Source organism: Larimichthys crocea, chromosome XI (genome assembly GCF_000972845.2).
Source record: "Larimichthys crocea isolate SSNF chromosome XI, L_crocea_2.0, whole genome shotgun sequence".
Classification (NCBI taxonomy): Eukaryota; Metazoa; Chordata; class Actinopteri; family Sciaenidae; genus Larimichthys; species Larimichthys crocea.
The window spans coordinates 12356308-12378382 of NC_040021.1; the positions used below are offsets into that span (position 1 = coordinate 12356308).

The following is a 22075-nucleotide window of genomic DNA, read 5'->3' on the forward strand; positions in this document are numbered from 1 at the left end:
AACCTTGAGTTTCATTGTGGTTATTGCTTTATACTGCCCCCTCAAAGGCCTTTTAAATAATCTTTCTCTCTCAGAAATCAGTGAACCTTTCTACCTTTCTACCTAGCAACAATGTACAGTAGGACAGTAGGCCAGTCCATATGGGGCTAGACGTGCTGCAGAGATTGGCTACTCATGCAAACAGTGAGCAATAATGTCATACCCTGATAAGCTCTTTACAAAATCAGACAGCACACTGGACTGTCCTACTAAACTGCCGCCACATTGTGGGGCACTGAGAAGGAACACATTGGCAGGATGCTCTAATATGTCCTTTGTGCAGAAACACAGGCAGGGAAAAGCACACACACACACACACACACACATCTCAACATATCTAAACAAATGTTTCTATGCAAAAATAGCAGATAAACACACCATTCAAAATGCCAACTATTGCATCATTAATCCATATAAAGTGTTGAAAATACACACAGGGATCTGTTTAAACAGTACAGAGTCGTTCTGCATTTTTATTATCAGCAAAAACAAACCACACACCACATTACATTTTAAAAACAAGAACGCTTATTGTGGATGTACAGTAAAACAAAACTGCAGCTGAAAAACTGAACATTTTAGTCTTAATAATAATAATTATAATCATAATAATAAAGGTATAAAAAGGAAAGTGTTTTATTCTGTGAAATAAAAACCTTTGGGCCAACAAAATGTTCCCCTCAACATGCGACTTTAAAAATACATGCAAACGTAAAGCTTTCTAGTATGGACACTTTCAAAATACTCTCCACATGAAATCCCATAAATTATAAAATATCAGCCTATTGCCCCTGAACTGTTTCTTGACAGAGAAAATCCTATGGAGTACCTCGGCATGAGTCCTGGATGCATCTCAGTTTCCTATAATGGCTTCCTCTTCAACTTTTCCTTCCAATTCACTGATCCGGAAAACACATGATCTTTTTCAAATAAATCGACCACTGCTAGCTGAGTGTGGTGACACCCATCCAGCCCAGTTCAGACCGAGTGAAGGAAATGTGAAGAGGACGCCACTTTAGACTGTATGCACCCCATCAATAAAGACAGACACATTTCTTGCAGACACATTTCACTGGCGTCAATCGCCAGTGAAAATGCATCTTGTACAACCAAAACCTGGGAAGAACATCAAAAACAGCACCATTGTTAAAATTTTCCTGGATTCTCTCCAACGTGACAGTCACGTTGTTTCAAACACAAAAAGTTCTACAAAGTCAGACATGGCAGCTAAGTCAAAAAAGTATTTTTTTGCTTGATTATAATTCATAATATCTATTCTCTTTATCTGTGTTTTTTCTCTGCTGTTAGCATGCAAGACGGGTGCTTTGCAAGTGTTATTTTAAAATCAAACATTGCCCTGCTTTTGTCTTTGGCAGCTGAGGGTAAATATTTCACATGGCAGGTTTAGGTCTGCTCCATTCCGGTTGGTTTCGCGATTGACTGCTCGGAAGTGAAACTGGGCCCAACCCCGTAACACGAGTCATGATTGTACCAGAGCTTACAGGTTTTTGAGTGTGTTGGTGCACAAAAAGGTCATTAACAACAATAAATAACTAAATCCACCTTTTAAACCTGGGCCTACGCAATTACAACTTATTTTCTGCAACCTGAAAAGTTTGAAACATCTTGAAATTCTCCACCCACCCAAAAGATGCTTCACAAACTTAACAAACATGACTTCTATTGAACATGACTAATGTCATACTAATGCCTCCATGACGTGCAACATTTAGGATGTAATACTCCTGGTTTTGGCACACCTCCCCTTACAGGACCTGACAGGTTTATGCTTCAAAGTTTCAAGTTGTCCTCAGGTTCTGACTGAACCGTATTTGCCTTTAGGTTGTTAGTAGTGAAGGTTCAGTGCTGAGAAAAAGGTGGACTAATCCTGAATATCCTTGAAGGCAATATCAACCACTATTAGAGAGGCAAGTTAGCAGTTAGCGGAGTTAAGTGAACCAGAAGGTGAGAAACAACTACAATGTTTGGGCTTTGTGCTCAAGCCGAAACGACCAACTGATATGTATTCTGATGAGGGAGAGCAATGAACAACACTACATAACATGATAAGTGAAAGGCTGCCAATCATACAGGTTTTGTAGTCTCATACGGAGAACTGCAACACCCATCATGCCTTGCTGTGGTGAGAACAGTGGTTTAAAAAGCGAAAAATCTTCAAGCTGTTTTAGCCTTGTTTGCTAAAAATGCCCCCACTCTTCCCAGAGTTTACATATCACAAAAGGACAGAATTGATGTATTTAACACCTTGTGCTTAAAATAAATCTACAGAGCTCCCTTACAAGCACTGACGGAGTAAAGATAAGAAGGTCGCCTTTTGGAAATAGGACAAAAAACTGTTGAAGACCACATTTCAATCACATGAACAATAAATGGCAACATACAGTACTTAAAAAAAAAGAAGTAACAGCAAAACACGTCAGTAAAAAATAACAAAATCATGAAGCACTGTGTTTACATAGTGCTACAGCTAATTTCACACTACTGCAGTACAAACATTTTTTTTTTTTTACCAACTCCCTTTTTGAGATTTGTTGCTGTCTTAGTCTGTATGGCTGTTGGGATCACAGCATCAGCTCGTGACATGGCTCTGAAATGTGGAATTAAGTGGTGTTAATGTTAAAGCACTGTTGCAGTTCTGGCATGTTCCAGGGCTTCTGGCTGTATGCTATTGAACCATGTTGGCTCTGTTTCTGTTTGTACCTTTCAACAGTCAAATATTATAATACACCTTGTTATTCTATGTGATCGTGAAATAAATGACTAGTGCTAAATGCATGGAGTTCATGGTGCAGGTTTGCAGGTTGCAGAATAGTTACTGATGCTGTTATGTTTAGATAAGTTATTCTTTGTGATGACAGTCCATGTGGAGTGGGATTAAGTAGATGGAGCTGAGATGACGTAGTTTATGGTTGATCGATGGTTGACGTTACAGCCATTATAGGCCCTTCTTGGTTGGTGCACTGAGTTTTCTCATTCCCCTTATCCTGCCCAGCAACTCACGGACAAAGTCCTGCAACAAAGAGAGAGAAAGCAGGGGTTAGACAGACAGTTGCACACACACAAGAACACACATTTGACATGCAAAAAAAAGTTATCAAATCAGATTATTAAAAACCCCAGTAAAGAAGAAGACCATGTGATGTGATTGACAGCTGATGGGTCCTATATAACATGAATATGAGTTGTTGATGATGATGATGAATAGTTTGATATTTTGGGAAATAGTCTTAGTTGCTGTAGACGAGATAAGTTAGTCAAGAAGACTGATACCACTCTTGTGTCTCTACGTTAAATATGAAGTTAGTTTGCTTAGTGTGAAGACTAAAAACGGGGAAACAGCTGGACTAGACTAACAGCTAGACACCTTAAAACGCTAATGAACGCAGTTTTTTTCTGCAGCTTAAACAAGCAAAATATATAAATTAGTCAGCTTTAAAGGTGCTGTTATTTAACATTCAGAGACAAAGCCAGGCTAGCTGTTCCCCTCTCGTTTTTACAGGTTTTTATGCGAACCAGCCGCAGCAATTCAAAAAGCGAGTGTTGGCTTTTCACTGTGACAGACAACCAAATGAATTAGATTCATTTTTCTATGTCATGGGTAATTGTACGGGAGAGAATGAGCCCAGGATATTGACTGGAAAAAATAAAACTGGGAGAGAGAACAAACCAGTTATGGTGGTATGACAATGAAATACTGGATCATTATGAAACTAAGTCAGTAAGGAAGGAGGACAGAGAGAAGCCACATCTTAGGTTTACCCAAGGGGTAATATAGCTATCTACGATAGTGTGACTATGGTGAATATGCTGGAATATAATCCCCCTCATCAAACCCGAGTTGACATTACTCATGACCTAATTACTGATGCCGCCCCCTCCTCGTTCTCCCTTTCTACCTCCTCTCCCCTGTCTTATGTCCTTCATCCCTTATTTCCTATCTCTCTATAATAGCTTCCCCCTCTTACTTCCATCTCCTGTTATTTTGCCAGTGTACCTTTTTTCTCACAGTGTTCATCATCACTCTCTAACTTTGTCACGTTCACCTTTTTCTCTCCATGGCTTCACTGTTTACCCCCAGCTGATGCCTCCTTTGTGGGATTGTGTTCAAAATGGCATCTCTGTTACATCACTCTCAAGGGATTACAATGTCTTTGTGTGTGGGTGTGTGTGTACGCGTAGGTGTGACACGTATCAGCAGCTGTCAACCTGGTCAGACACTTGTGGTGACCTTGTAGTGGCTGTTACACTCTGACCTAATGCCACACACTCACAAATGACAGATGGGGAGTCCAGACTGGACAAGATCACCGTATGTAGAGTGTAATGTGATTGGTCTGTACCACCTTTAATCACCACAATAGCTTAACCCTAACTCACACGTACACACACACACACACACACCCCTTCACACAAACGCAAACTAACTATAAACTAAACAAACTAAGCTTGTGGGTATACATTGTTAACAGTGTCAAATAGCATTGTGTGTGTGTGTAGCTTCTGGTCCTTTTAACCCTTGTTTGCATTTAGGTCAGACCAGACATTAATTAACCACATACACACAGCTGGGCCATGACACTTAAACATACAGTGTTCTATATACTGCAAAACTGTGCATGCAAACACCAATCATCTACACACATGCTGCTAGGTCATTGTCCTTTTAAGCATTTTATTGGATAGATTACAGACACACTCACCTCTGTTGGTTTATAGCAGTCTGTTAATGATTCCTGTTGAACAAAAATGAAAACAGAGTAAGCCGTTGAGGGATTACACATTTTTCAATCATTGTCTTCAAGTCGCTGCAGCTCTTGCGAGTTTTTAACAGAAATTTAAAATGAATGTTTAGTTTGACATCCTCGGGTCTGTTTTATCATTGGTTGATGGCTGGCACGTCAAACTGAATGGTAGAAAAGCAAAAGTAAATTAACAGGAGTGTCTCTGAATGCGCTGGCATTAAGAATTCTACAGCGTGAAATCCAACAAACAGTAGAAGAGGCGGTGACAGTTTGCCTGCAAAGCATTGAGAAAGAGGTATTTTAGATATGGCATAATTACGTCAAACTGAGGCAAACAGGGCTTATGAATCTAATTCATCTTTAATTGAATTTAATTTAACATGAACTGGGGTTTCTGTGAGATCAGTCAGAGGCTGTCACAAACACTCAAAACACACCTGCAGTCAAGTGCATCTATTCCAAGCTAACGTTAGTACTTTGGGGTTGCTTGGGGTGATTTAACACAAACTACACGAAAGAAGTCCAGCAGTCAAACTTGTGAATGACCTGACATGTCGCTGGGGAATGCCAAAAGTAGATGGGTAGTTACAAATACAGACACACACAAAGACAGTCACAGGGGTATACCTGCAGTTTGCTGGCTCTCTCGTCGTCACTGGTGACCTCCAGCAGGTCATCTATGTCTATCTCTACTTCTGGCATCTCTTCCTCCTGAAACACAGAAACACTGGTGGTTAGTGAGTTGCTGTAACAGAGGAAGGTCAAGAAGACAATGACATGCAAACCAACAAGAAGAGAGGAGGTAAACTGAAATAAATAAAAAAGGGAATCTTTTCATTGGAATGATGTTGACACCAACCCCTCACTAAAATAAATCTCAAATATTCACGTTCTCTCACTTTCGGTTCCACCTCGCAGCACAAATCCAAGCCTACACATATCTGCTCCAAAGAGCTTGAACATATATTTGCCTATTAGGAGCAAACATCATATGGAAATGTCATTGCAATGTGGAGCAACCAGGGCTGGGTCGTTTAGTGGATCTGTGGTTAGAGGCTGTATTCTGCTCAGCACCACTTCAAAGGTCTTGTGTCCCTCTGGTTCATTTTTATTTCACCACAGGACTTGTGCAATAGAGGCATGCAGGGAGGATCAACCCTTCCCTCCCAGCTACCACATGATGTATCCACCAAACTCTCCCTTCTGGGAAGTAAAGCCAAAGAAACCATGTTCTTCATAATAACTGCTCACTAAACAACATACGGCATGATTGCATATATACATCCATATTAGATGATTCCACACCTCACAATTTGCAATGTTTATTGTCAATGCAGGAAGTAGTATTCCCTTTATGAAATGAGCAGGAAAGTGAGGGTGTGGAGGTCTGGCATGTAGCAAATGGTACTTCCATACAGCAGACCGCAGTTTGTGTCTTGTTGCAGACCTGCAATTATGTTTGCCTTTTTATTAACTGTTGCCACGGTCTTTCTCTAAACTTAACAACATTTGCCATAACCAACGTCTTTCCCAACCAAGAGCAAGCAAAAACATTGGCATTGGATGCTGAACGTCTTTGCAACATTGTCCAATGTCGATGTTCTTGTTTGGCTGTTTAGCATCTCTCTTCCTACTGCATCCCGGTACAGTATTCTCTAGACTAGCACATATCATCTTCCATCAGTGCAGTCACGTTAAAATAAGGAGCTATGTCCAGGTTTTTGCTTATTTTGTCACTTTCAGATCGTGGTTTTGTTAATTTGGTTGAATCATAATGGCTGTCACCAATCATTGACTTTTTGTCTTTGAGAAAACTAATACTATAGTGTGTCTCTCTTTGGTAACAGTGCTACTTCAGGTTGAACATCCTTGTTGGGCAGCGAATAATAAGACATACAGGTTTAATATCTTTTTGATACATGAGGCTGACTAACTTTCATAGATGACCACTGCGTAACAGTAATAACTGGTTCCCTTTGTCCAGATATGCTACAGTAATAAAACTGTTCCCAGCTCTAAATCATGCCTTGTGTGTGTGTGTGTGTGTGTGTGTGTGTGTGTGTGTGTGTGTGTGTGTGTGTGTGTGTGTGTGTGTGTGTGTGTGTTTACGCCTCTCAGAGGACTCCTGGATGCTTTTGCCTGGAGCATGCACTGGTATTCAGACACACAGGAACACGGAGGATGGAAGGATGATTTGATTTTAGCTCTCAGCATTAAAACTCAGTCACTGTGATTTCATTTTTTGCGTGGGCGATGTTGACGTGCGCAGAATAGAATTAGCACACAATTATACCTTTTGAAATTACAGTACCAAATGTAAGACAAGCGGGAAGTTTGGTACATTATGTGCTCTATGTTTTACAGATGTATTACTTCGTATAGGTATTTCATTTAAATCACTAAGTGTGAGGATAATATAGGACAGGAATGTACTGTATGTGTTCCAGGTAAACAATAAACACTGAGACCTAACCTTGTATTTGTGGGTTACACAGTCTAAAACTCCACTTGACATCAGCGACACTCAAACCTGGCTCGCACATACCTCATTTGCATTCGTTTACATACACTTGCACACAAAGCTACCCCACCTCCATCCTTATTCCTGAGCCGTTAAGAGGCATTTACACAGCCAGCATTTTAATCATCTGTCTCTCTGCAGACAAGCGTCCCCTTCGATCTCCTTCTCTGTAATTTCTCTCCTCGTCTTAGCGAGAGGGTCTCGCTATAAAATCCCCCCCCACCCCGTTAAAGGAACCAAAAACAAGGTGAGGAGAAATGAGGGAATGTGGCAGACCATTTCAAAGCCTGTCATCTATAAGTATAGAAGTGGTGCTGAGGTTGAGGACTGAGGTTATATGCAAATTGAAGACATTAGAGAAGAGACAAACATGGGGAGAGAAAGGGAGACAGCTATGTTAACGAGAGGGGAGTGAACGATGAACATAATGCTGCTGGCATTTAAAATTATTAGTTTTTGTGTTCCTTATTTTCATGTCTTTGACTTTTTGAGATCTTTTGTACCATATAACCATTCATTATGATGTAGAAATCTGCAATATGGAAGAACAACAAAACAAACCAGTGTGCACCAACATGTTTTCTGTGTTTGAAGAGTCTGTTTTAATGCTCCAACATTGGTAGCTGAGTTTGTTATACCACATATATAAGGCGGGAGCAAAAATCAAATCATTATGGAGGAATGCTATCTCTGCAACCTTTGACTGTGGTGATAATTCACACGATTTGATGTGCTTAAGCAAACAATAGCTTAAAATCACATATTAAATGTATAATCCATCCGTTATCTGTAACCACTTATCCTCATCAGGGTCACGGTCGGGCTGGAGCCTATCCCAGTTGATTTTGGGTGAAAGGGAAAGCCGAAGACAACAAAAACACAGTTTGTGTCGATACTGCATTTTAGTAGTGCAGTATCTACACTGTTTTTTTGTAAAGACTGACAGTCATTAATAAAGAGGTGCCTTTAGTTTCATGCCCTGAGGATAGATGAAACCTATGAAGGATCCAAACTAGAATTTCAAGAACGAATGGCTGCTCCTCCTCTTGAAAAGGTAAACTTGTTTATACCTGACAGGAGCTACCTGTAATCTATCTATCTATCTATCTATCTATCTATCTATCTATCTATCTATCTATCTATCTATCTATCTATCTATCTATCTATCTATCTATCTATCTATCGGTGGACTGCTGTGTTTGTGTGTATTGTCAGCAGGCAGTCCGTCACCCTCTGTCACTGTGATTGGTGATGACTAGGGCAAGCATGGCCTGTGTGCGTGTGTGTGTGTGAAGCATGACTGCAGGCAATCGGCAACGACTTGCAAATCTTCACACAGACACACACACACAAAGATTTTCGCCTCCATCAATCTTCTGTAGAGAAACGCTCACCGCACAGCTTTGTCTCTCTGTGGAGCTTTTCAGAAAGTACCTAAGTGTGTTAACTACTGTATAGTGCATGCAATGACAAGAACTGAAACACTCGGGCACCCTCACGGTCTTAACATGCAGATAAACGCTGGACTTGTTGTCCTGCTGGTGAATGAGAGCCTAAAATAGTTGAGGTCACACCCCATACCTCTGGGGAAAATAATTTTCCATCTTGCCAGCAGTGAAAGGGTGACAAATTGACAGCACATAATGCCAAGCGACAGAAAGGGACAAGCAGAACACAAACACTCACAGGGAAACATTCAAAATAATGCCAAAACAAGATCTCATTTTGTAAGACAGTGGATAGAAACAGAGAAACGCAGGTTGAAAAGGTATTCATACAACTAAAAAAAGAACCATATCCTAAAAATACACATATTCTAGGAGATGTGGATAGGTATTCCTTCACAACAGGAGATGTTTTTGTTGTTTCTTTAATGATCCCAAGCGGCAGAAACAACACAAACATGAGCTAGACAGAAATAAAGAAACAAACTTTGTATGCCTGACAGCATCCAAGTGAACAAGATAACACCGTGCACACACAGGCAGGCAAATTCACATGACAAACACAAAAAAATAGATATGCTTAAAAATGCTGGCATGCAGATGAAAAAAATGACTTTTGAGGGACATTATTGGACCAAAGTGTTATGTATGATTGAAACAGAGAGGCAAAATAAGTGAAAAGGTGTGGAGAGGTGTGTTGGCAACCAGTTGGAAACACAAAATTAAAATAGTCATCTCCGTATAATACCTTTTTGTTTCATTATCCATTATGTATGTATCTCCAAAATAGTGTACTGGCAACATTAGCATGTAGTTTACGTGTATGTAGTGTGAAATTGGACAGGGATAAGAAATTGTGTGTGTCTGTATGTATTAGAAAAGAATAAAAGCAGCATTTGTTGCAGATGAGAGTAAATGTGTGTTTGCACATCCAGAAGAAACACAGGGGTCTAGATGAAAACGGGGGGGAAAAAAGAGTTAGTGTGTATATTATGTGTAGAAGATAGTGTGTGCAAGAGAGATAACAAGGAGCAACGTGTTTGTTGTAATGAAGGGAACTTTGAATTGACTATGTATGAGAGCCAGCAAGCAAAAGAGAGTTTGAGAGAGAAGCCGAGAGCGAGACAGCCGAGCTAGTGTGTTCGTTGTTGCGCAGAGAAAGTGTGTGTGTGTGTGTGTGTATGTGTGTGTGCCAGACTTGTTTTCACCAACAGCGAAAGCAGCCGGCAACATTTTTAGTCTGGTTCATCTGTGATGAGGTGAATCAAAACTAATGTAAGCGGCCCGACCCTGTGACTCACCCACAAACTCTATTCAGACTCTATTCAAACACTCCCCACGAACAAAGAGTCAAACTCCTTGTGACAGGGAATCACTTCACTCAGGCCAAGTGATTCATGATTTATTCTATTCATAGCCTACTTATATGAACTGGAACTACCAGTTGTATTTAACAGCACCAAGACCTGCTGTAGAGATAATTGCTACGGTAAAGGGCTTTTGCAAAGGCCAGTTGTGTAGAAAGATAATTGTGTTATGTGGGTACAATTCAAAAAGTTTTGCCATGCACAGCCATCTACAACCTATAGTCAGGGATTAAATGATTGCTGGGTAGCTTATTGCAAAAGCCATCATAGGACTTTGTTTCAGCTCAGAAATAATGTCTGTTCAAGTCTCAAGCAGACCACTATGAATGGTGAGCTAAGGCCACGTGGCTGCTGGAGGCAGTCAAAGGTGTTAGTAGGCTGGTAGACTAGCTTGTGATATAATCTGGTTCCTGTATTTAAAGAATCACTACTAAAATAGAATAGACTGTATAAAAAAGGGATGTAGTGTGGTGCCTCTGGCTGTCACCATCTTGGCAGTCCTGCCTCAACCCGCTCCCGGCTAATCCAAAAAAATGGACAAAGACGTGGAGCCTGGGTGGAGCTGACACAGGCTGAATGATGTCTTGTTGCTCAAACAAGGCATCTGTGATGGCACCCACCTGTCAATCAAAGCGACCACGCTCTTAATTATCCATAATTTGAAGCCTTTATAAAATCTGAATCTGCAGTTTTTTGGTATTTCTGCATTGGCTTCATTAGACAGCCACGGAGGTTGCCGATTGATATAAGCACTGCTACGGGCGATAAACTAGCTACACATGAAACCTCGCCTTACAGGAATGAAAGCTTTTGCTCTTTATGGCTTTCTAGTAGGTTTGAAGACCGTGTCAAGTCGTACATGCCATCAATTATCTTAGCAATATAGTACCACTGCGGCTCAAGCAGTTGCCAAGTGGGGTGCTACTGAGATTTTTTTCTGGGCGAGCATGGCAGCTGTCAAGTACAGATGCTGAAAATGGAGGCTTAGCAGGCGACACTGCAGTCTATCAGTTGTCATTTTCTGTCATTGTCAGTGTGTGTGTGTGTCTGTGTGTGTGTGTGTGTGTGTGTGTGTGTGTGTGTGAGAAAGAGACAGTATGGTCATGTTGTGGTGCAAAGTGTACAGGAACATTCAGTCTGTACCTGTAATGGTATATTGAAACTGAGTAATACACACAATGTGGCTGACATTGACAGATTTCCCCACATAACTTAGATAATATTGAGCGTGCGCACGCACACACACACACACACACACACACACACACACACTCTCTCTCTCTGATCTAGTTTCCAACAAAAGTTATCCGGTAAATAAGATAATAACGCCCACGCTCCTTTAATCACAGCTCTGTTTTCAAGTGATAACGATTATAAAAAGAGGAAAAAGAAGAGAGAGATGGCAGAGTTGGCAGAGAAAGATGGTAGGACAGGAAGAAAGGAATGTGAATTTTAATAGTAAGGAGATGCCAAATTGCTCAGATGATATTGTAAACAAGGAAAAGTCATTAAAGAATATAGGGCGTGAGAGAACAATGAAAATAAAGCAAAGGAAGGGAAGTTTTAATAACTCAAATAATAAAATAGCAAATTAGAGGCTGTGCAGAGAGAGCAACAAAAACTGCAAAAGGAAAGTGAAAAAAAAAATGAAGAGAGGTATGTATGAGAGCAATAATTATCATACACAAGAGGAGGAAATGAGATACGGGGAGATTGGGAGCGCACGGATAAGTGGGTCACTGTGATGATGAGGCAGAGGGGAAGGAAGAGGAGGATTGTGCAACTCAAGTCAAAACCTCACAGCTCAGCTTTCTTCCTCTCTCTCTCTCTCTCTCTCTACGCTGCCATGCTGTGTCACATCAAAGCGAGGAGGCGCTCAAGGTGGGGATGAATTCATCTCATGAGACCGTGTGAGATGAAGAAGACAGAGAGAGAAACTATTGCACATAGCATAGAAGGGAGGGAGTAAAAACAGCTGAGAGGGCTGCGGGATCAAGGTGAACAAGAGGACAGAGGCAGCAGAGTGCAGCAGAGAAGCGAGAGAAACGATAAAATGGAGGCTTGCCAGGAAGGTTTCAAGTCTTACAATGTAAAGGGAAAGACAGAAAGAAGGTGCAGCGGTTTCCACAACTCTTTCCCCCTTCATCCATCCATCCCTCCTCCTCCTGCTTTGAGCACCCCCCCTCTCTCTCCCCTCCGGCAATGCAATTTGCTGAAACCATGCAGCACGGATGATGTGACTTCACTGGATAAAGTTAGCTGCTGCAGCAAAAGCTCTTTCCCACGCTGATTCAGCTGTACTCTAGAGGACGTTGTATATCAGAGAGGGTAACTGCTAGAAAAGAAGAAAAAAAAGAAAAGAGGGATGGGAGGAGGAATTCATCCTCAAAGGAGAATTTCAGACCGAAAATAACAATGAGCCTGCATGCTGAATTGTGATGTAATTGTCTCAATTAACCATTCACCCTTCATTGTGGCAGAAGCCCTGATGTTTTTCTTCATAGCTCATGTTGGTATTCATTTTTCAAGCCAAGTGTACCCCCAAATAATGCTGGATGAAGACATCAAAAGCTTTGCTTTGTGGCTCCTGTCTACACCACTACAGATTGATATAATACACATATTATTGTCACTGTGCCTGCACAAAGTCTTGTTAACTTAATAACTTCTACTCCTGATGCGGTTGCTCACGCTTCATCTAAATAAAAATGTTCAAGTTTTCTTAGGAGACTGCAAAGTCCCATCATAGATAGCTGAGATACAGCAAGCGTTGGATTCCACGTATTGATCACACCATGTGGTCTTTTTGATTGTATTCCCAACAGTAACCGTGTTTATATTATTTTTACTTTGTGATTTGGAGAGACCATTCGGATGGTCGAATGGCTTCAGAAACGCCTTCACCAACACCAACATCAGATTAGGTTGTCTGCAACTTTCTAAAACCGACAATCTGACAATCTCACACCCACCTCGGTGCTGTGACTTGTCAGCTTTGCCGAGGTGAGAAAAGAGACAGATTCTGATCTTCTCTCTCAAGCTCTATTTTCCCTTTTGCATTTCTGTCACTTTTTATGTGAACCACTGAGTGCAACAGTGTGAATGACTTCCAGGAGAGACTAAAAATGCGCACCATTATCCCCCGTAATGAAATGATTGAAAAGCAGTTAGACAACACATGGAACAAGTAGTTCTGATTGCATAATCCAGCCCTTAGATAGAACTAGAGATGCATCCAGGTTACGTTCTTTCATTCCCGTGATAGAGAGCAATAACTGTGGTAAAAAGTATCTTGATGGTGTTACTGAATAGTAAATGATCACTTCTTTCTTCAGTTTTCTTAAGGTCGTCTTTCCTATTAACACCCTCCAGCATGATTGGGAACTTGTCAAAGAAAAACAAGCAGCAGCATCAGTCATAGTTCTTGCAGTCTCCATGTTGTATATCCATAACCCCGACATGTATACATTTTGCGGAGGCCCACCTTCAACAATTACATGTGTAGGTTCCAAAGCTACACAGTAAACACACAACTATATATATCCCTCTATAGAGATGTTGACCTTCCTCCTAATCACCTCATACCTGGCTAGGAAGACAACATCATCTGCAAACAGCAAACATGCCAGGATACTGTCACTAAACTGAGGACTTCCCCAGGCCATCTTGGTATAGAAACATTAGGAGACTTGACAAGTGGCTCCCACAGTTCTTTTTTAAAGCTCTTTGTATAGGATGAGTGGATTGCAGCAGCTCGCACTCTTGCTGTCAAACATATGCTGTGTTATGTTGTTGTTATACTCCTTTATGTATCCTTTAAATCACCTCGTCCTCCTGATTTAAAGTATTGTTGTGCATTCAACCATTAAACTGTCAGCATCTGTCTTGTGATTCTATTTCACAGTTTTGTGATTCGGGAGCGCCTGATTCATTTGGCTGTATTTATCAGGCATACAGTTCATCCCTGAGGCTAATGTATTGATAGTTAGGACACATTTGGACCTTTGCTCTCAGTGCACAGCATAGCCTGCAGCCAAACTGGACTTAAAATGTCAATAACACCAGGGTCATAAGCAGTCAGCCAGTCATATTAATGGATTTATTTAAATTCAGAAGCAATCAGAAAACCCTTTCTTGTGAATACGTAGAATCGAAGCAGTGGTGTAGCAGCGATGAACCAAACACTTACCAAGAATTTTGTTATGTTTTATACAATAGAGAATCAGAGTGCCTGCTCACTGATTGGATCAATCACTGCCAAATGTGCAAGAGTCATTCTGCACATGCAGAGGTAGACATACAAGTAAACTACACACCCACAAGAAAACACCCCACACACTTTGAAAGTCAAAACAGTCATCCTCCTTCTCTCTCAGTCTCGCTCTCACAGACTCGTGTGAACGACGGCAGTGTTTTGCATCTTTTGCGCAGTGCCAACCGTAAAGAGTGAGTCAGTGTTCGGTACACAGCCAGTTTATAAATCGTGTCAGCGTGCTGACAATGAAACAAGTGATTAACTGGATCATCTTGGGATGGGAGGAGATGTCATAGGAAGACAAGGAAGTCAGTGTGCGAGTGTGAAAAGTCAACATCTCTTCCTTTCACGGCCTCAGCGAATTTCCATTTTTGCAACCCTGGTTGCAAAATGTACATCTGTTTCTCACTATATTCTATTCATCTTTAATCACTTTACAGATGACATCGCTTTGAAAAACAAGTTTGCTGAGCTGACATAAATTCAAACTGGCGGTCCCGGTTGAAACAAACGAGAATGATTAAAACGTGTCACTCAGCTGTGACTGCCAAATGCCCTTGCCATTTTAAGCCATCTTTTTTTCTTGTACCGCTATGTCTTGGGACTCAAGAGCTATATTTGCTACAGACCTATAATTCAAGTTAATAACCTGCAGACATTTTGTTCTTTCCAGATCTTTTCAGTTTTTATCCTATCCATCTTTATTTTCTATTCTGTGCACCAGGCAGGCTGATATACCTTCCCGGGGGTTGGTAGGAACATCTAAAAGCCTTGTGACAGCATTAATATAGTATCGCAGCTAAGCCCATAAACACTGCGTACAGGGTTAATAGAGTGGGAAACCATACAGGACTGAGAGGAAAGCAACTAGTTAAGAAGTAAGAACAAAAAATGTGATGAAAACTTTATTTGTTTTTGTTTTCTTTCTCACATGTTAATTGGAATTTATGGTGATATACATTTCAGCACTGTGTTCTTTGGTGGCATGCATCATGGTGCTGTTGCATGGTGATGCAGCAATTAAAACCTTTTTGCATATGTGATTAACTGCAGACATGAAATGTGTGTGTGTGTGTGAAAGCCACAGGGATGACAGCAGAACAAAATGCTCAAGGGAAAGTCATAGCCAGGAGGAGGCGGAGGAGGTACGTGGGTGTCCTGGTGGGTCAGAAGTTGAGACCAGAGAGAGGAGGAAAAGTGTAAAGAATCACAGCGGGATGAAATGTGTAGAGAGATGACAAAAAGGGGAACAAACACATTGTAACCTTTGCTTTTGAGATAGATATTTGACATATTTCTGCCTGCCTGTGAGTGTTTATAACTGTTTCCACAGCCGGTAGCTATCAGCCGGCTAAAAGGCCTTCTTGTCAACACCTCTGATTTGTTTAGCAGCAGATGCATGTGTCTGCAGGTGCTAGATGAAATGTGTCAACACGCGCTCGGACGCGGACGCTAAGCAAGCGTCTATTTTCGTCCGTGCAATTTAAATGGCAGAGAGATAAATGCCTGGCCTCCGATGCACAGATAACAAACAATGACCTTCCTCGCCAGATCCATAAACACATCAGGGTCACTCGTTAATACAAACCATCCAATTGACTGGCTGGAAGTCCCCCGATGGGTGGATCTGTCAGTCTGGCTGTAATAATGAAATTAATGGTGGCTGGATTCAAATTTATAATGCGTGCATGTTCCTCTTTTTCCCGTTTAATTCCCACACACCCTTACTGCTTTTTTACCTTGACTCCCTGCTCTCTTAATACAATTTTGACCTTTAGCAGAGTCAAAGCACATTGGATTGGTGTAAAATGGACCCAGAGCTGTAACAGAGAACACCGGTTTTCAGAATAACGAGGTAATCAAGCTCAGCTCACTTCCTGTCATCAGTCAAAGTCAGATGTGTCCAATTGATCACTGAATTGAATCACACACATCAACTGCCAGAGGTGATGGATGCACAAATGAAGAAGAAAAAAATGGTGAAACACATTATATACGTGCAGCACAACATCAACCTAGATCATAAATCATATCATGTGTCTGCAGTATGTGTACATACAGTATATCTAGTAACCTTAACAGGAACACAATGCTTCTGTCTTTGTCTGACAATATGTCTGTTTATCCCTGGCATGCTATTCCTAAGCCTATTGAGCGTCGCTAATGACTTGGCTTGAATTGCACTGTTTACTCCTCCTTCGCTCTACCCTGTGAGAGTTCACCTGATACGTGACCGTTCTCCTTCCCAGCAAGAAAAAAAACATGAAAGGCGAGCAAAGGGAGATGCTATGGACAAGGTCACAGGAACAGCAAGTGGGGGTAGGAGGAGAGAGAGGATAATGATACAGACAGAAAACGATGACATGTTTTTCTACCTAGAAGCCAGTGTTGGTGCCAGGGGAAAGAGAGGTCAGCAACAAAATCCAGATTCCTTTGTCCATGGCACACACACACACACACATACACACATACTGCCTTAAGACAGTTCTCCTACACAAAAAAAGTGTGGAAATTAACATATTGTGGTGATGATTGTGCAGAGAGAAAGAAGACAGCGGACATTAGAGTTAACATTACCCATGAGAAGACGCTTCATTCAGTCCAAATATGATACACTGACCTGTGTGTGTGTGTGTGTGTGAGTGTGTGTGTGTGAGTGTGTGTGTGTGTCTCATGCTCATCCTTTCATGGTTCATTCAAGTACCCATGACTCTCACTCACCACCACCAGATCTGCCAAAGAGTCATCAAAATATCATCAACCCCCCCAAAAAAAGCATCTAGGGCCAATTACACACATCCGCACAACTTCACAGACATAAACACACACAAACACACACTCAAGGCCCGAGGGCAGACCTCTGTATTTCGACAGTGTCTGTGCTTGTACACATGAATAAGCTTCATTGAGTTGGGGCTCTATTGACGCTGAGCCATTTAAAAAGTAGGGCATTACAATGTCTACTTTCCCCTCGTTTTGCAGCATGCACCCCTACAACAACACACAGAAAACCGCAGAGCCTGCGACAGATTTACCACTCTATCGCTCTCCTGTCGCGCTCTCTACACAAACACAAACACCACGTAGAGGCCTTTTTCTCAACAACCATCACCGATTGTGTGGACATGCTCTCAGACAGGCAGACTTATCACCATGCTGACACATTCTTGCTGCCTTTAATCACCAAGACTTCTAGCCCTCAGCATGAATCTGCACTCCAGTACAGTCTGGTTCAGCCTCTCACAGTGGGCTACTGAATGAATGACTGGATTAGTGATTTTATTTCCAGAGGCTGTGGAGAACGTTTGCAAAGGATGGGGAGATATGGACCTGTTATATCTACAGAATTCAACTACAGTAGCCCACATCAGACAAACTGGACACTTTTTGTGGCCATCATCGTTTATCCTATAGACTAGGTAGGAGAGATTGAGGCGAGGGGGTTACAATTTGCAACTACACTGGTAGATACCACTAAATCCTACACACTGCTCCTTTAAGAGCTGCACTGGGAGCACTTGGGTCCTTGGCTTCTCTCTCTCTCTCTCTCTCTCTCTCTCTCTCTCTTTCTCTCTCTCTCTTCAATTCAGCCCTCCTCTGCGTTCTCTCCTTTTTCTCCCGTCTCCTCTGTGTCCTTTGAACAGCAAAATGAACAGAGGCAACGTATCCCAGGAGAACAGAGTGGAATCCATCTCTGACAGAACTCACCTTCTGTTATCCTATCGTCCAGAGAGTAAGAGAGGGAAGGAGAGAAACGGAGACTCGAGGCAAATTAAAAACAGAATCATTTTAACGACAGAATAAACAAGAAGAGAACAGCATTGCAATAAAGATTAGTTTTTTGTTTAGAAGTACATTATCACCTCCATACAGAGCCAGACTAGTTATTTTTACCCCTGTTTCCAGTCTTTGTGTTAAACTAAGCTTAAATGACCACTAGCTGCAGCTTCATATTTACTGCACAAACATCAGAGTGGTATCAATCTTCCTAAATAACTCAATACAAGAAATTAGTGTTATTCCCCAAAACGCCAAACTAAGATTTTTTGGTTGATATTTTGATATCAAAAGAGAGATTTTGTTAGCTCTTGGCAATGTCAAAAACTAAAATGCATACCAGGTACATGATTGTTAAGGTTATCAGTATTTATAAGGCTGTCTTGTTAAATACTCAATTCTGATTCGACCATTACATCATTCTAAGGTCCATTATTTCTGTTTATCGGACCGATATTAAGAATAACAGACCGCTGCTGTGGATGCAGTTGTAATCATAGACTCTGGAGGACCACGGCAGATGCGAAAAAAATCATTTTTAAATCAATAAAATTATTTTAAAATCAATAATTGGACACAAAATATTGATTTCTCTAATAAGTAGCCATGTAATTAGTGGGATAAGGTACAGCGCAAGGGGTCTTTGCGTGTCCCAAGTCCAAAGAACCATACGACCTGAGCTGCAAACAGAAATTTTTGTTATCAAAAATCAAGGTCTAATTTTGTCCGAGTTAACTCTTTCTGCACCCCATTACTTTCAGCGTCAGCACACACCACCAGCCCCACATTAACACACACACACACAAACAGTCTGTAATGTTCTCTAGTATCAGGTTTTCTTATGAAACTGATACAGAGACTGACCTTTAAGCCGGACCAGCACAGCCAAATCAGCAGTCTCTCCCTCTCTATATCACACACACACACACAAACTGAGTCAACACATCTACACACCTGTGTCTATCTTAGGTCTGAACATGGGAGGTGTTAACAGGCATGACGTGTGTGTAACTTCCTGTTTACACTCACGTGACCAAACATTGTCAGTAAAGCAGTTAAGTCCACCTGCTCAAACAGTGTCCTCATCCATCTATTCATGGACGCCATAAGCCTTGACAAAGTGACAGCGTGTCAAAACAATGATGTACTGGTTTCATTACCTTCCGTCCTCTGAAATCCTGCCAGCTTTCATGTCTTTCTAGCACCAGTCAACACTCTGCTTATTCCAGCAGCCAGCGTGACATCAAACTGGCAACAACGCCAGAGAGTCAGGGGATTATCATGTGATGTTATCCCATTTGCTGTGTGAAAGACGTAAAATGAGGAGATGTCACACTGCTGGGAATACCTACAATGAAATCTGGTTCGCAGAGATGACGTCGTTAGATTGAAGTCAAGGAAAAGGGGGACAAAAGTAATGCTACAATAGTGAATTAAGAAATGATTTCTGTCTGACTTCATCTTGCAGGTGGGAGTTTTTGAGTATTTACCTAAATATGCATTTGCATTCAATCACAGGCTGACATTCAAGAAAAGGCAAATGCCGCATGACCAAGATGTGACTTTCAGATCAACGCTGGGCTGGTGCACTTCGGCACCTCATCGAAAAACATCAAATAGATCAGTCGATCCATGCGGGGGTAGCATCATACGACTTGTAGATCAAGTGCACCTGCTGACGGCATACTGACACGGAGCCAAGAGCTCAGTTGGCTTTGAAATGTAAACCGGTCCACACTCGGACCAGCTCTCTTCAACTTGAGTGAGTAACCACAGCAGGACTGTAAATAGAGGAGGAAGCTTGCGGGGAAGATGACAGCCATAAAATACAGCTGCTTAGAGTGAGATGGCTCCGTTAAGATTCACCTTTGATGATGTTTTAACAGACAGAAGCTTTCTAATGGCTCCGCACACATGCAGACAGTCTGTTTACCTTCAGTATAGGGAAGAAATATTTGTATTGGGATGCTCTGCCAGCAGAGAGACAAACTAAAACAGACAATGATGCTCTGATGTTGACATTCAGCATCCTGCTGTGATTTGTGCAGGTGTTTCCCTTCTGCACATGCGCACACGCTGCAGTCGATCTTGGTAACACTCAAGAGGCGCAGCTCATCGCCTAATGAACAACCCCATGCCAGTGGAGTCTGACAGGTTCGTGTGTGCACGTGTGGAGGCACGCACACGACGCCTGTCTCCTTTTCTGATTGGCTGAATCAGAGGCGACAGACGTGCATATGCGCATATGTGTAACCCCCCCCCCCTGTTGCGAGGAAAGGGGGTCAGAGCTAGAGGGGAGGTGATTGGCTAGTGAGGAGAGTCACGGCATCAGCACATCCTTAACCCACTGCCCTTCTTTCCTCTTCTCCATACATCCCACCCCCCTCCTCCCCCTTACTTGGCCCTGTGAGCATACACACACGCATGCACTTACACATAGAATCTCTTTCTCCACACACACACACACAGACCTACACCCACCGACCCCCCTCTCTCTCTTTAAATGTTAAAGAATGCGACTTGTGAACGTGAGAGCGCAACATAATTGGGCTGTCAATACCGTCTGGCGACAGATCTTCCCTCGAAAGGTGAAAAGGTTTAAAAGGTCAGGAATTTGCCACAGACACGCCAAAGGAATTCATTCCAAAACACTGAGAGCGTCGCGTCAGAAAACCAAAGACACTGAAACATGGCTTTACGTGCCTTTTGCTCCCGAGTAGCAGCTAGACATGAACACCAGGTACAGCCAATACAATGATGAACCCATTGGAGGATGCAGTTTCTCAGTCTACAATCAAAAAAACGACCAATGCGTCTGGTGCGTAAAAGGCGCAACTGTGCAGTTTCTCTCGCTCTCCTCATCTAATTCTTGACTTCGTTTTGTCCTGACATCTCTCTCTCTCTCTCTCTCTCTCTCTCTCTCTCTCTCTCTCTCAATGGCAGCAGTGAGGATGAGAGAGAGAGAGAGGAGACAATACATTGTCTCAAAGTCAAAGAGCGTCCAATAGTTCAGCTAAGGGCGACATTATTGCACCAGACAGCTTTTGTGTCGCTGCTGTTCTCGCCTCAGTCATAAACCAGCAGTGTCCGTATTATAGAGAACAAAGAGACCCCATTAAACCTAAAGAGTCTTGTTAGTGGAGGATGTTAGAGCTGCAGTTGCAGCTGATCCAAATGCGTAAACTCGGAGATTCACCAGTGAATTAAAGTCTAAATTTGATCTCAGGTTGTGTTTGATCTTGCTGCATTGATCAAATTCAGGACCAGTTTCCCAGTGTGACATTCTGTAGGCTACACTCCTCATTGTCTACCTGTCTCCCTCACGGTGCAGTCGGTTCTGGGGGGTGCCTGTGACAGGTGCGCGCACTAACCGTGTGCTGATTTCAAGATTTACGCTCCACTCACCTCACAGTCGTACAACTCGCTGAGCTGCTCAATGATCCACTCCTCCAGCACGAGTCTTTTCCGCAGCTCTTTCCTGTCGTACTTGACCGTCACCTTTCCCTGTCTCTTCTGGACCGGGTCGTCCCCGGTGGTGATGGGGCCGGACCCCACGCAGCCTACACCGGTCGCAGCTTGGAAGAAGACGCGGCTGCCTGCAGTGGGCAGCGGGGCACTAGTCTCGGTGCTGGCGGCCGACATTGCGGGATGTGAAGGGGGTTTATTTTTTTTAAAGAAATGTGTGAATGAGTGGAGGGGGTCTGCGGCGCTGGGAGAGACTGTGTGCTGCACGGCAGACGGGAGAATGGTGAGGAGCTTTTAAACAGCTGCTATTTAAAGCGCAGCGCCGGAGACAGCCGAGGAGGCGGAGCGCACACTGCAAGAAATGAGCATCTTAGGTGTCTGTCTCCTGTTAAAAATATAATGTATGTGCCCAGTTTAAAAGAAAAGCTGTTTTTTAATGGAGT

At 42.3% G+C, this 22075-nt stretch overlaps 1 protein-coding gene across 1 annotated transcript; it reads right to left on the reverse strand.

The window, feature by feature from the left end:
• Positions 1–645: 645 nt before the first annotated feature.
• Positions 646–21969, reverse strand: ppp1r14c (protein phosphatase 1, regulatory (inhibitor) subunit 14C). Its single transcript, XM_010736713.3, has 4 exons — positions 21573–21969; positions 5430–5513; positions 4761–4793; positions 646–3070 (listed from the first exon to the last, which is right to left on the reverse strand). The coding sequence occupies exons 1-4, from the start codon at positions 21807–21809 to the stop codon at positions 2996–2998; spliced, it is 429 nt and encodes a 142-aa protein (XP_010735015.1). The 5' UTR covers positions 21810–21969; the 3' UTR covers positions 646–2995.
• Between the last annotated feature and the right edge of the window lie 106 nt (positions 21970–22075).

Excerpts from the sequence above, each read along its gene's own strand:
- ppp1r14c (XM_010736713.3), bottom strand. The coding sequence starts at position 21,809 with ATGTCGGCCGCCAGCACCGAGACTAGTGCCCCGCTGCCCACTGCAGGC. Across the intron at positions 5,514-21,572 it reads GCGAGTTGTACGACTGTGAG|GAGGAAGAGATGCCAGAAGT; the intron begins GTGAGTGGAGCG and ends TCTGTGTTTCAG. Across the intron at positions 3,071-4,760 it reads ACTGCTATAAACCAACAGAG|GACTTTGTCCGTGAGTTGCT; the intron begins GTGAGTGTGTCT and ends TCTTTGTTGCAG.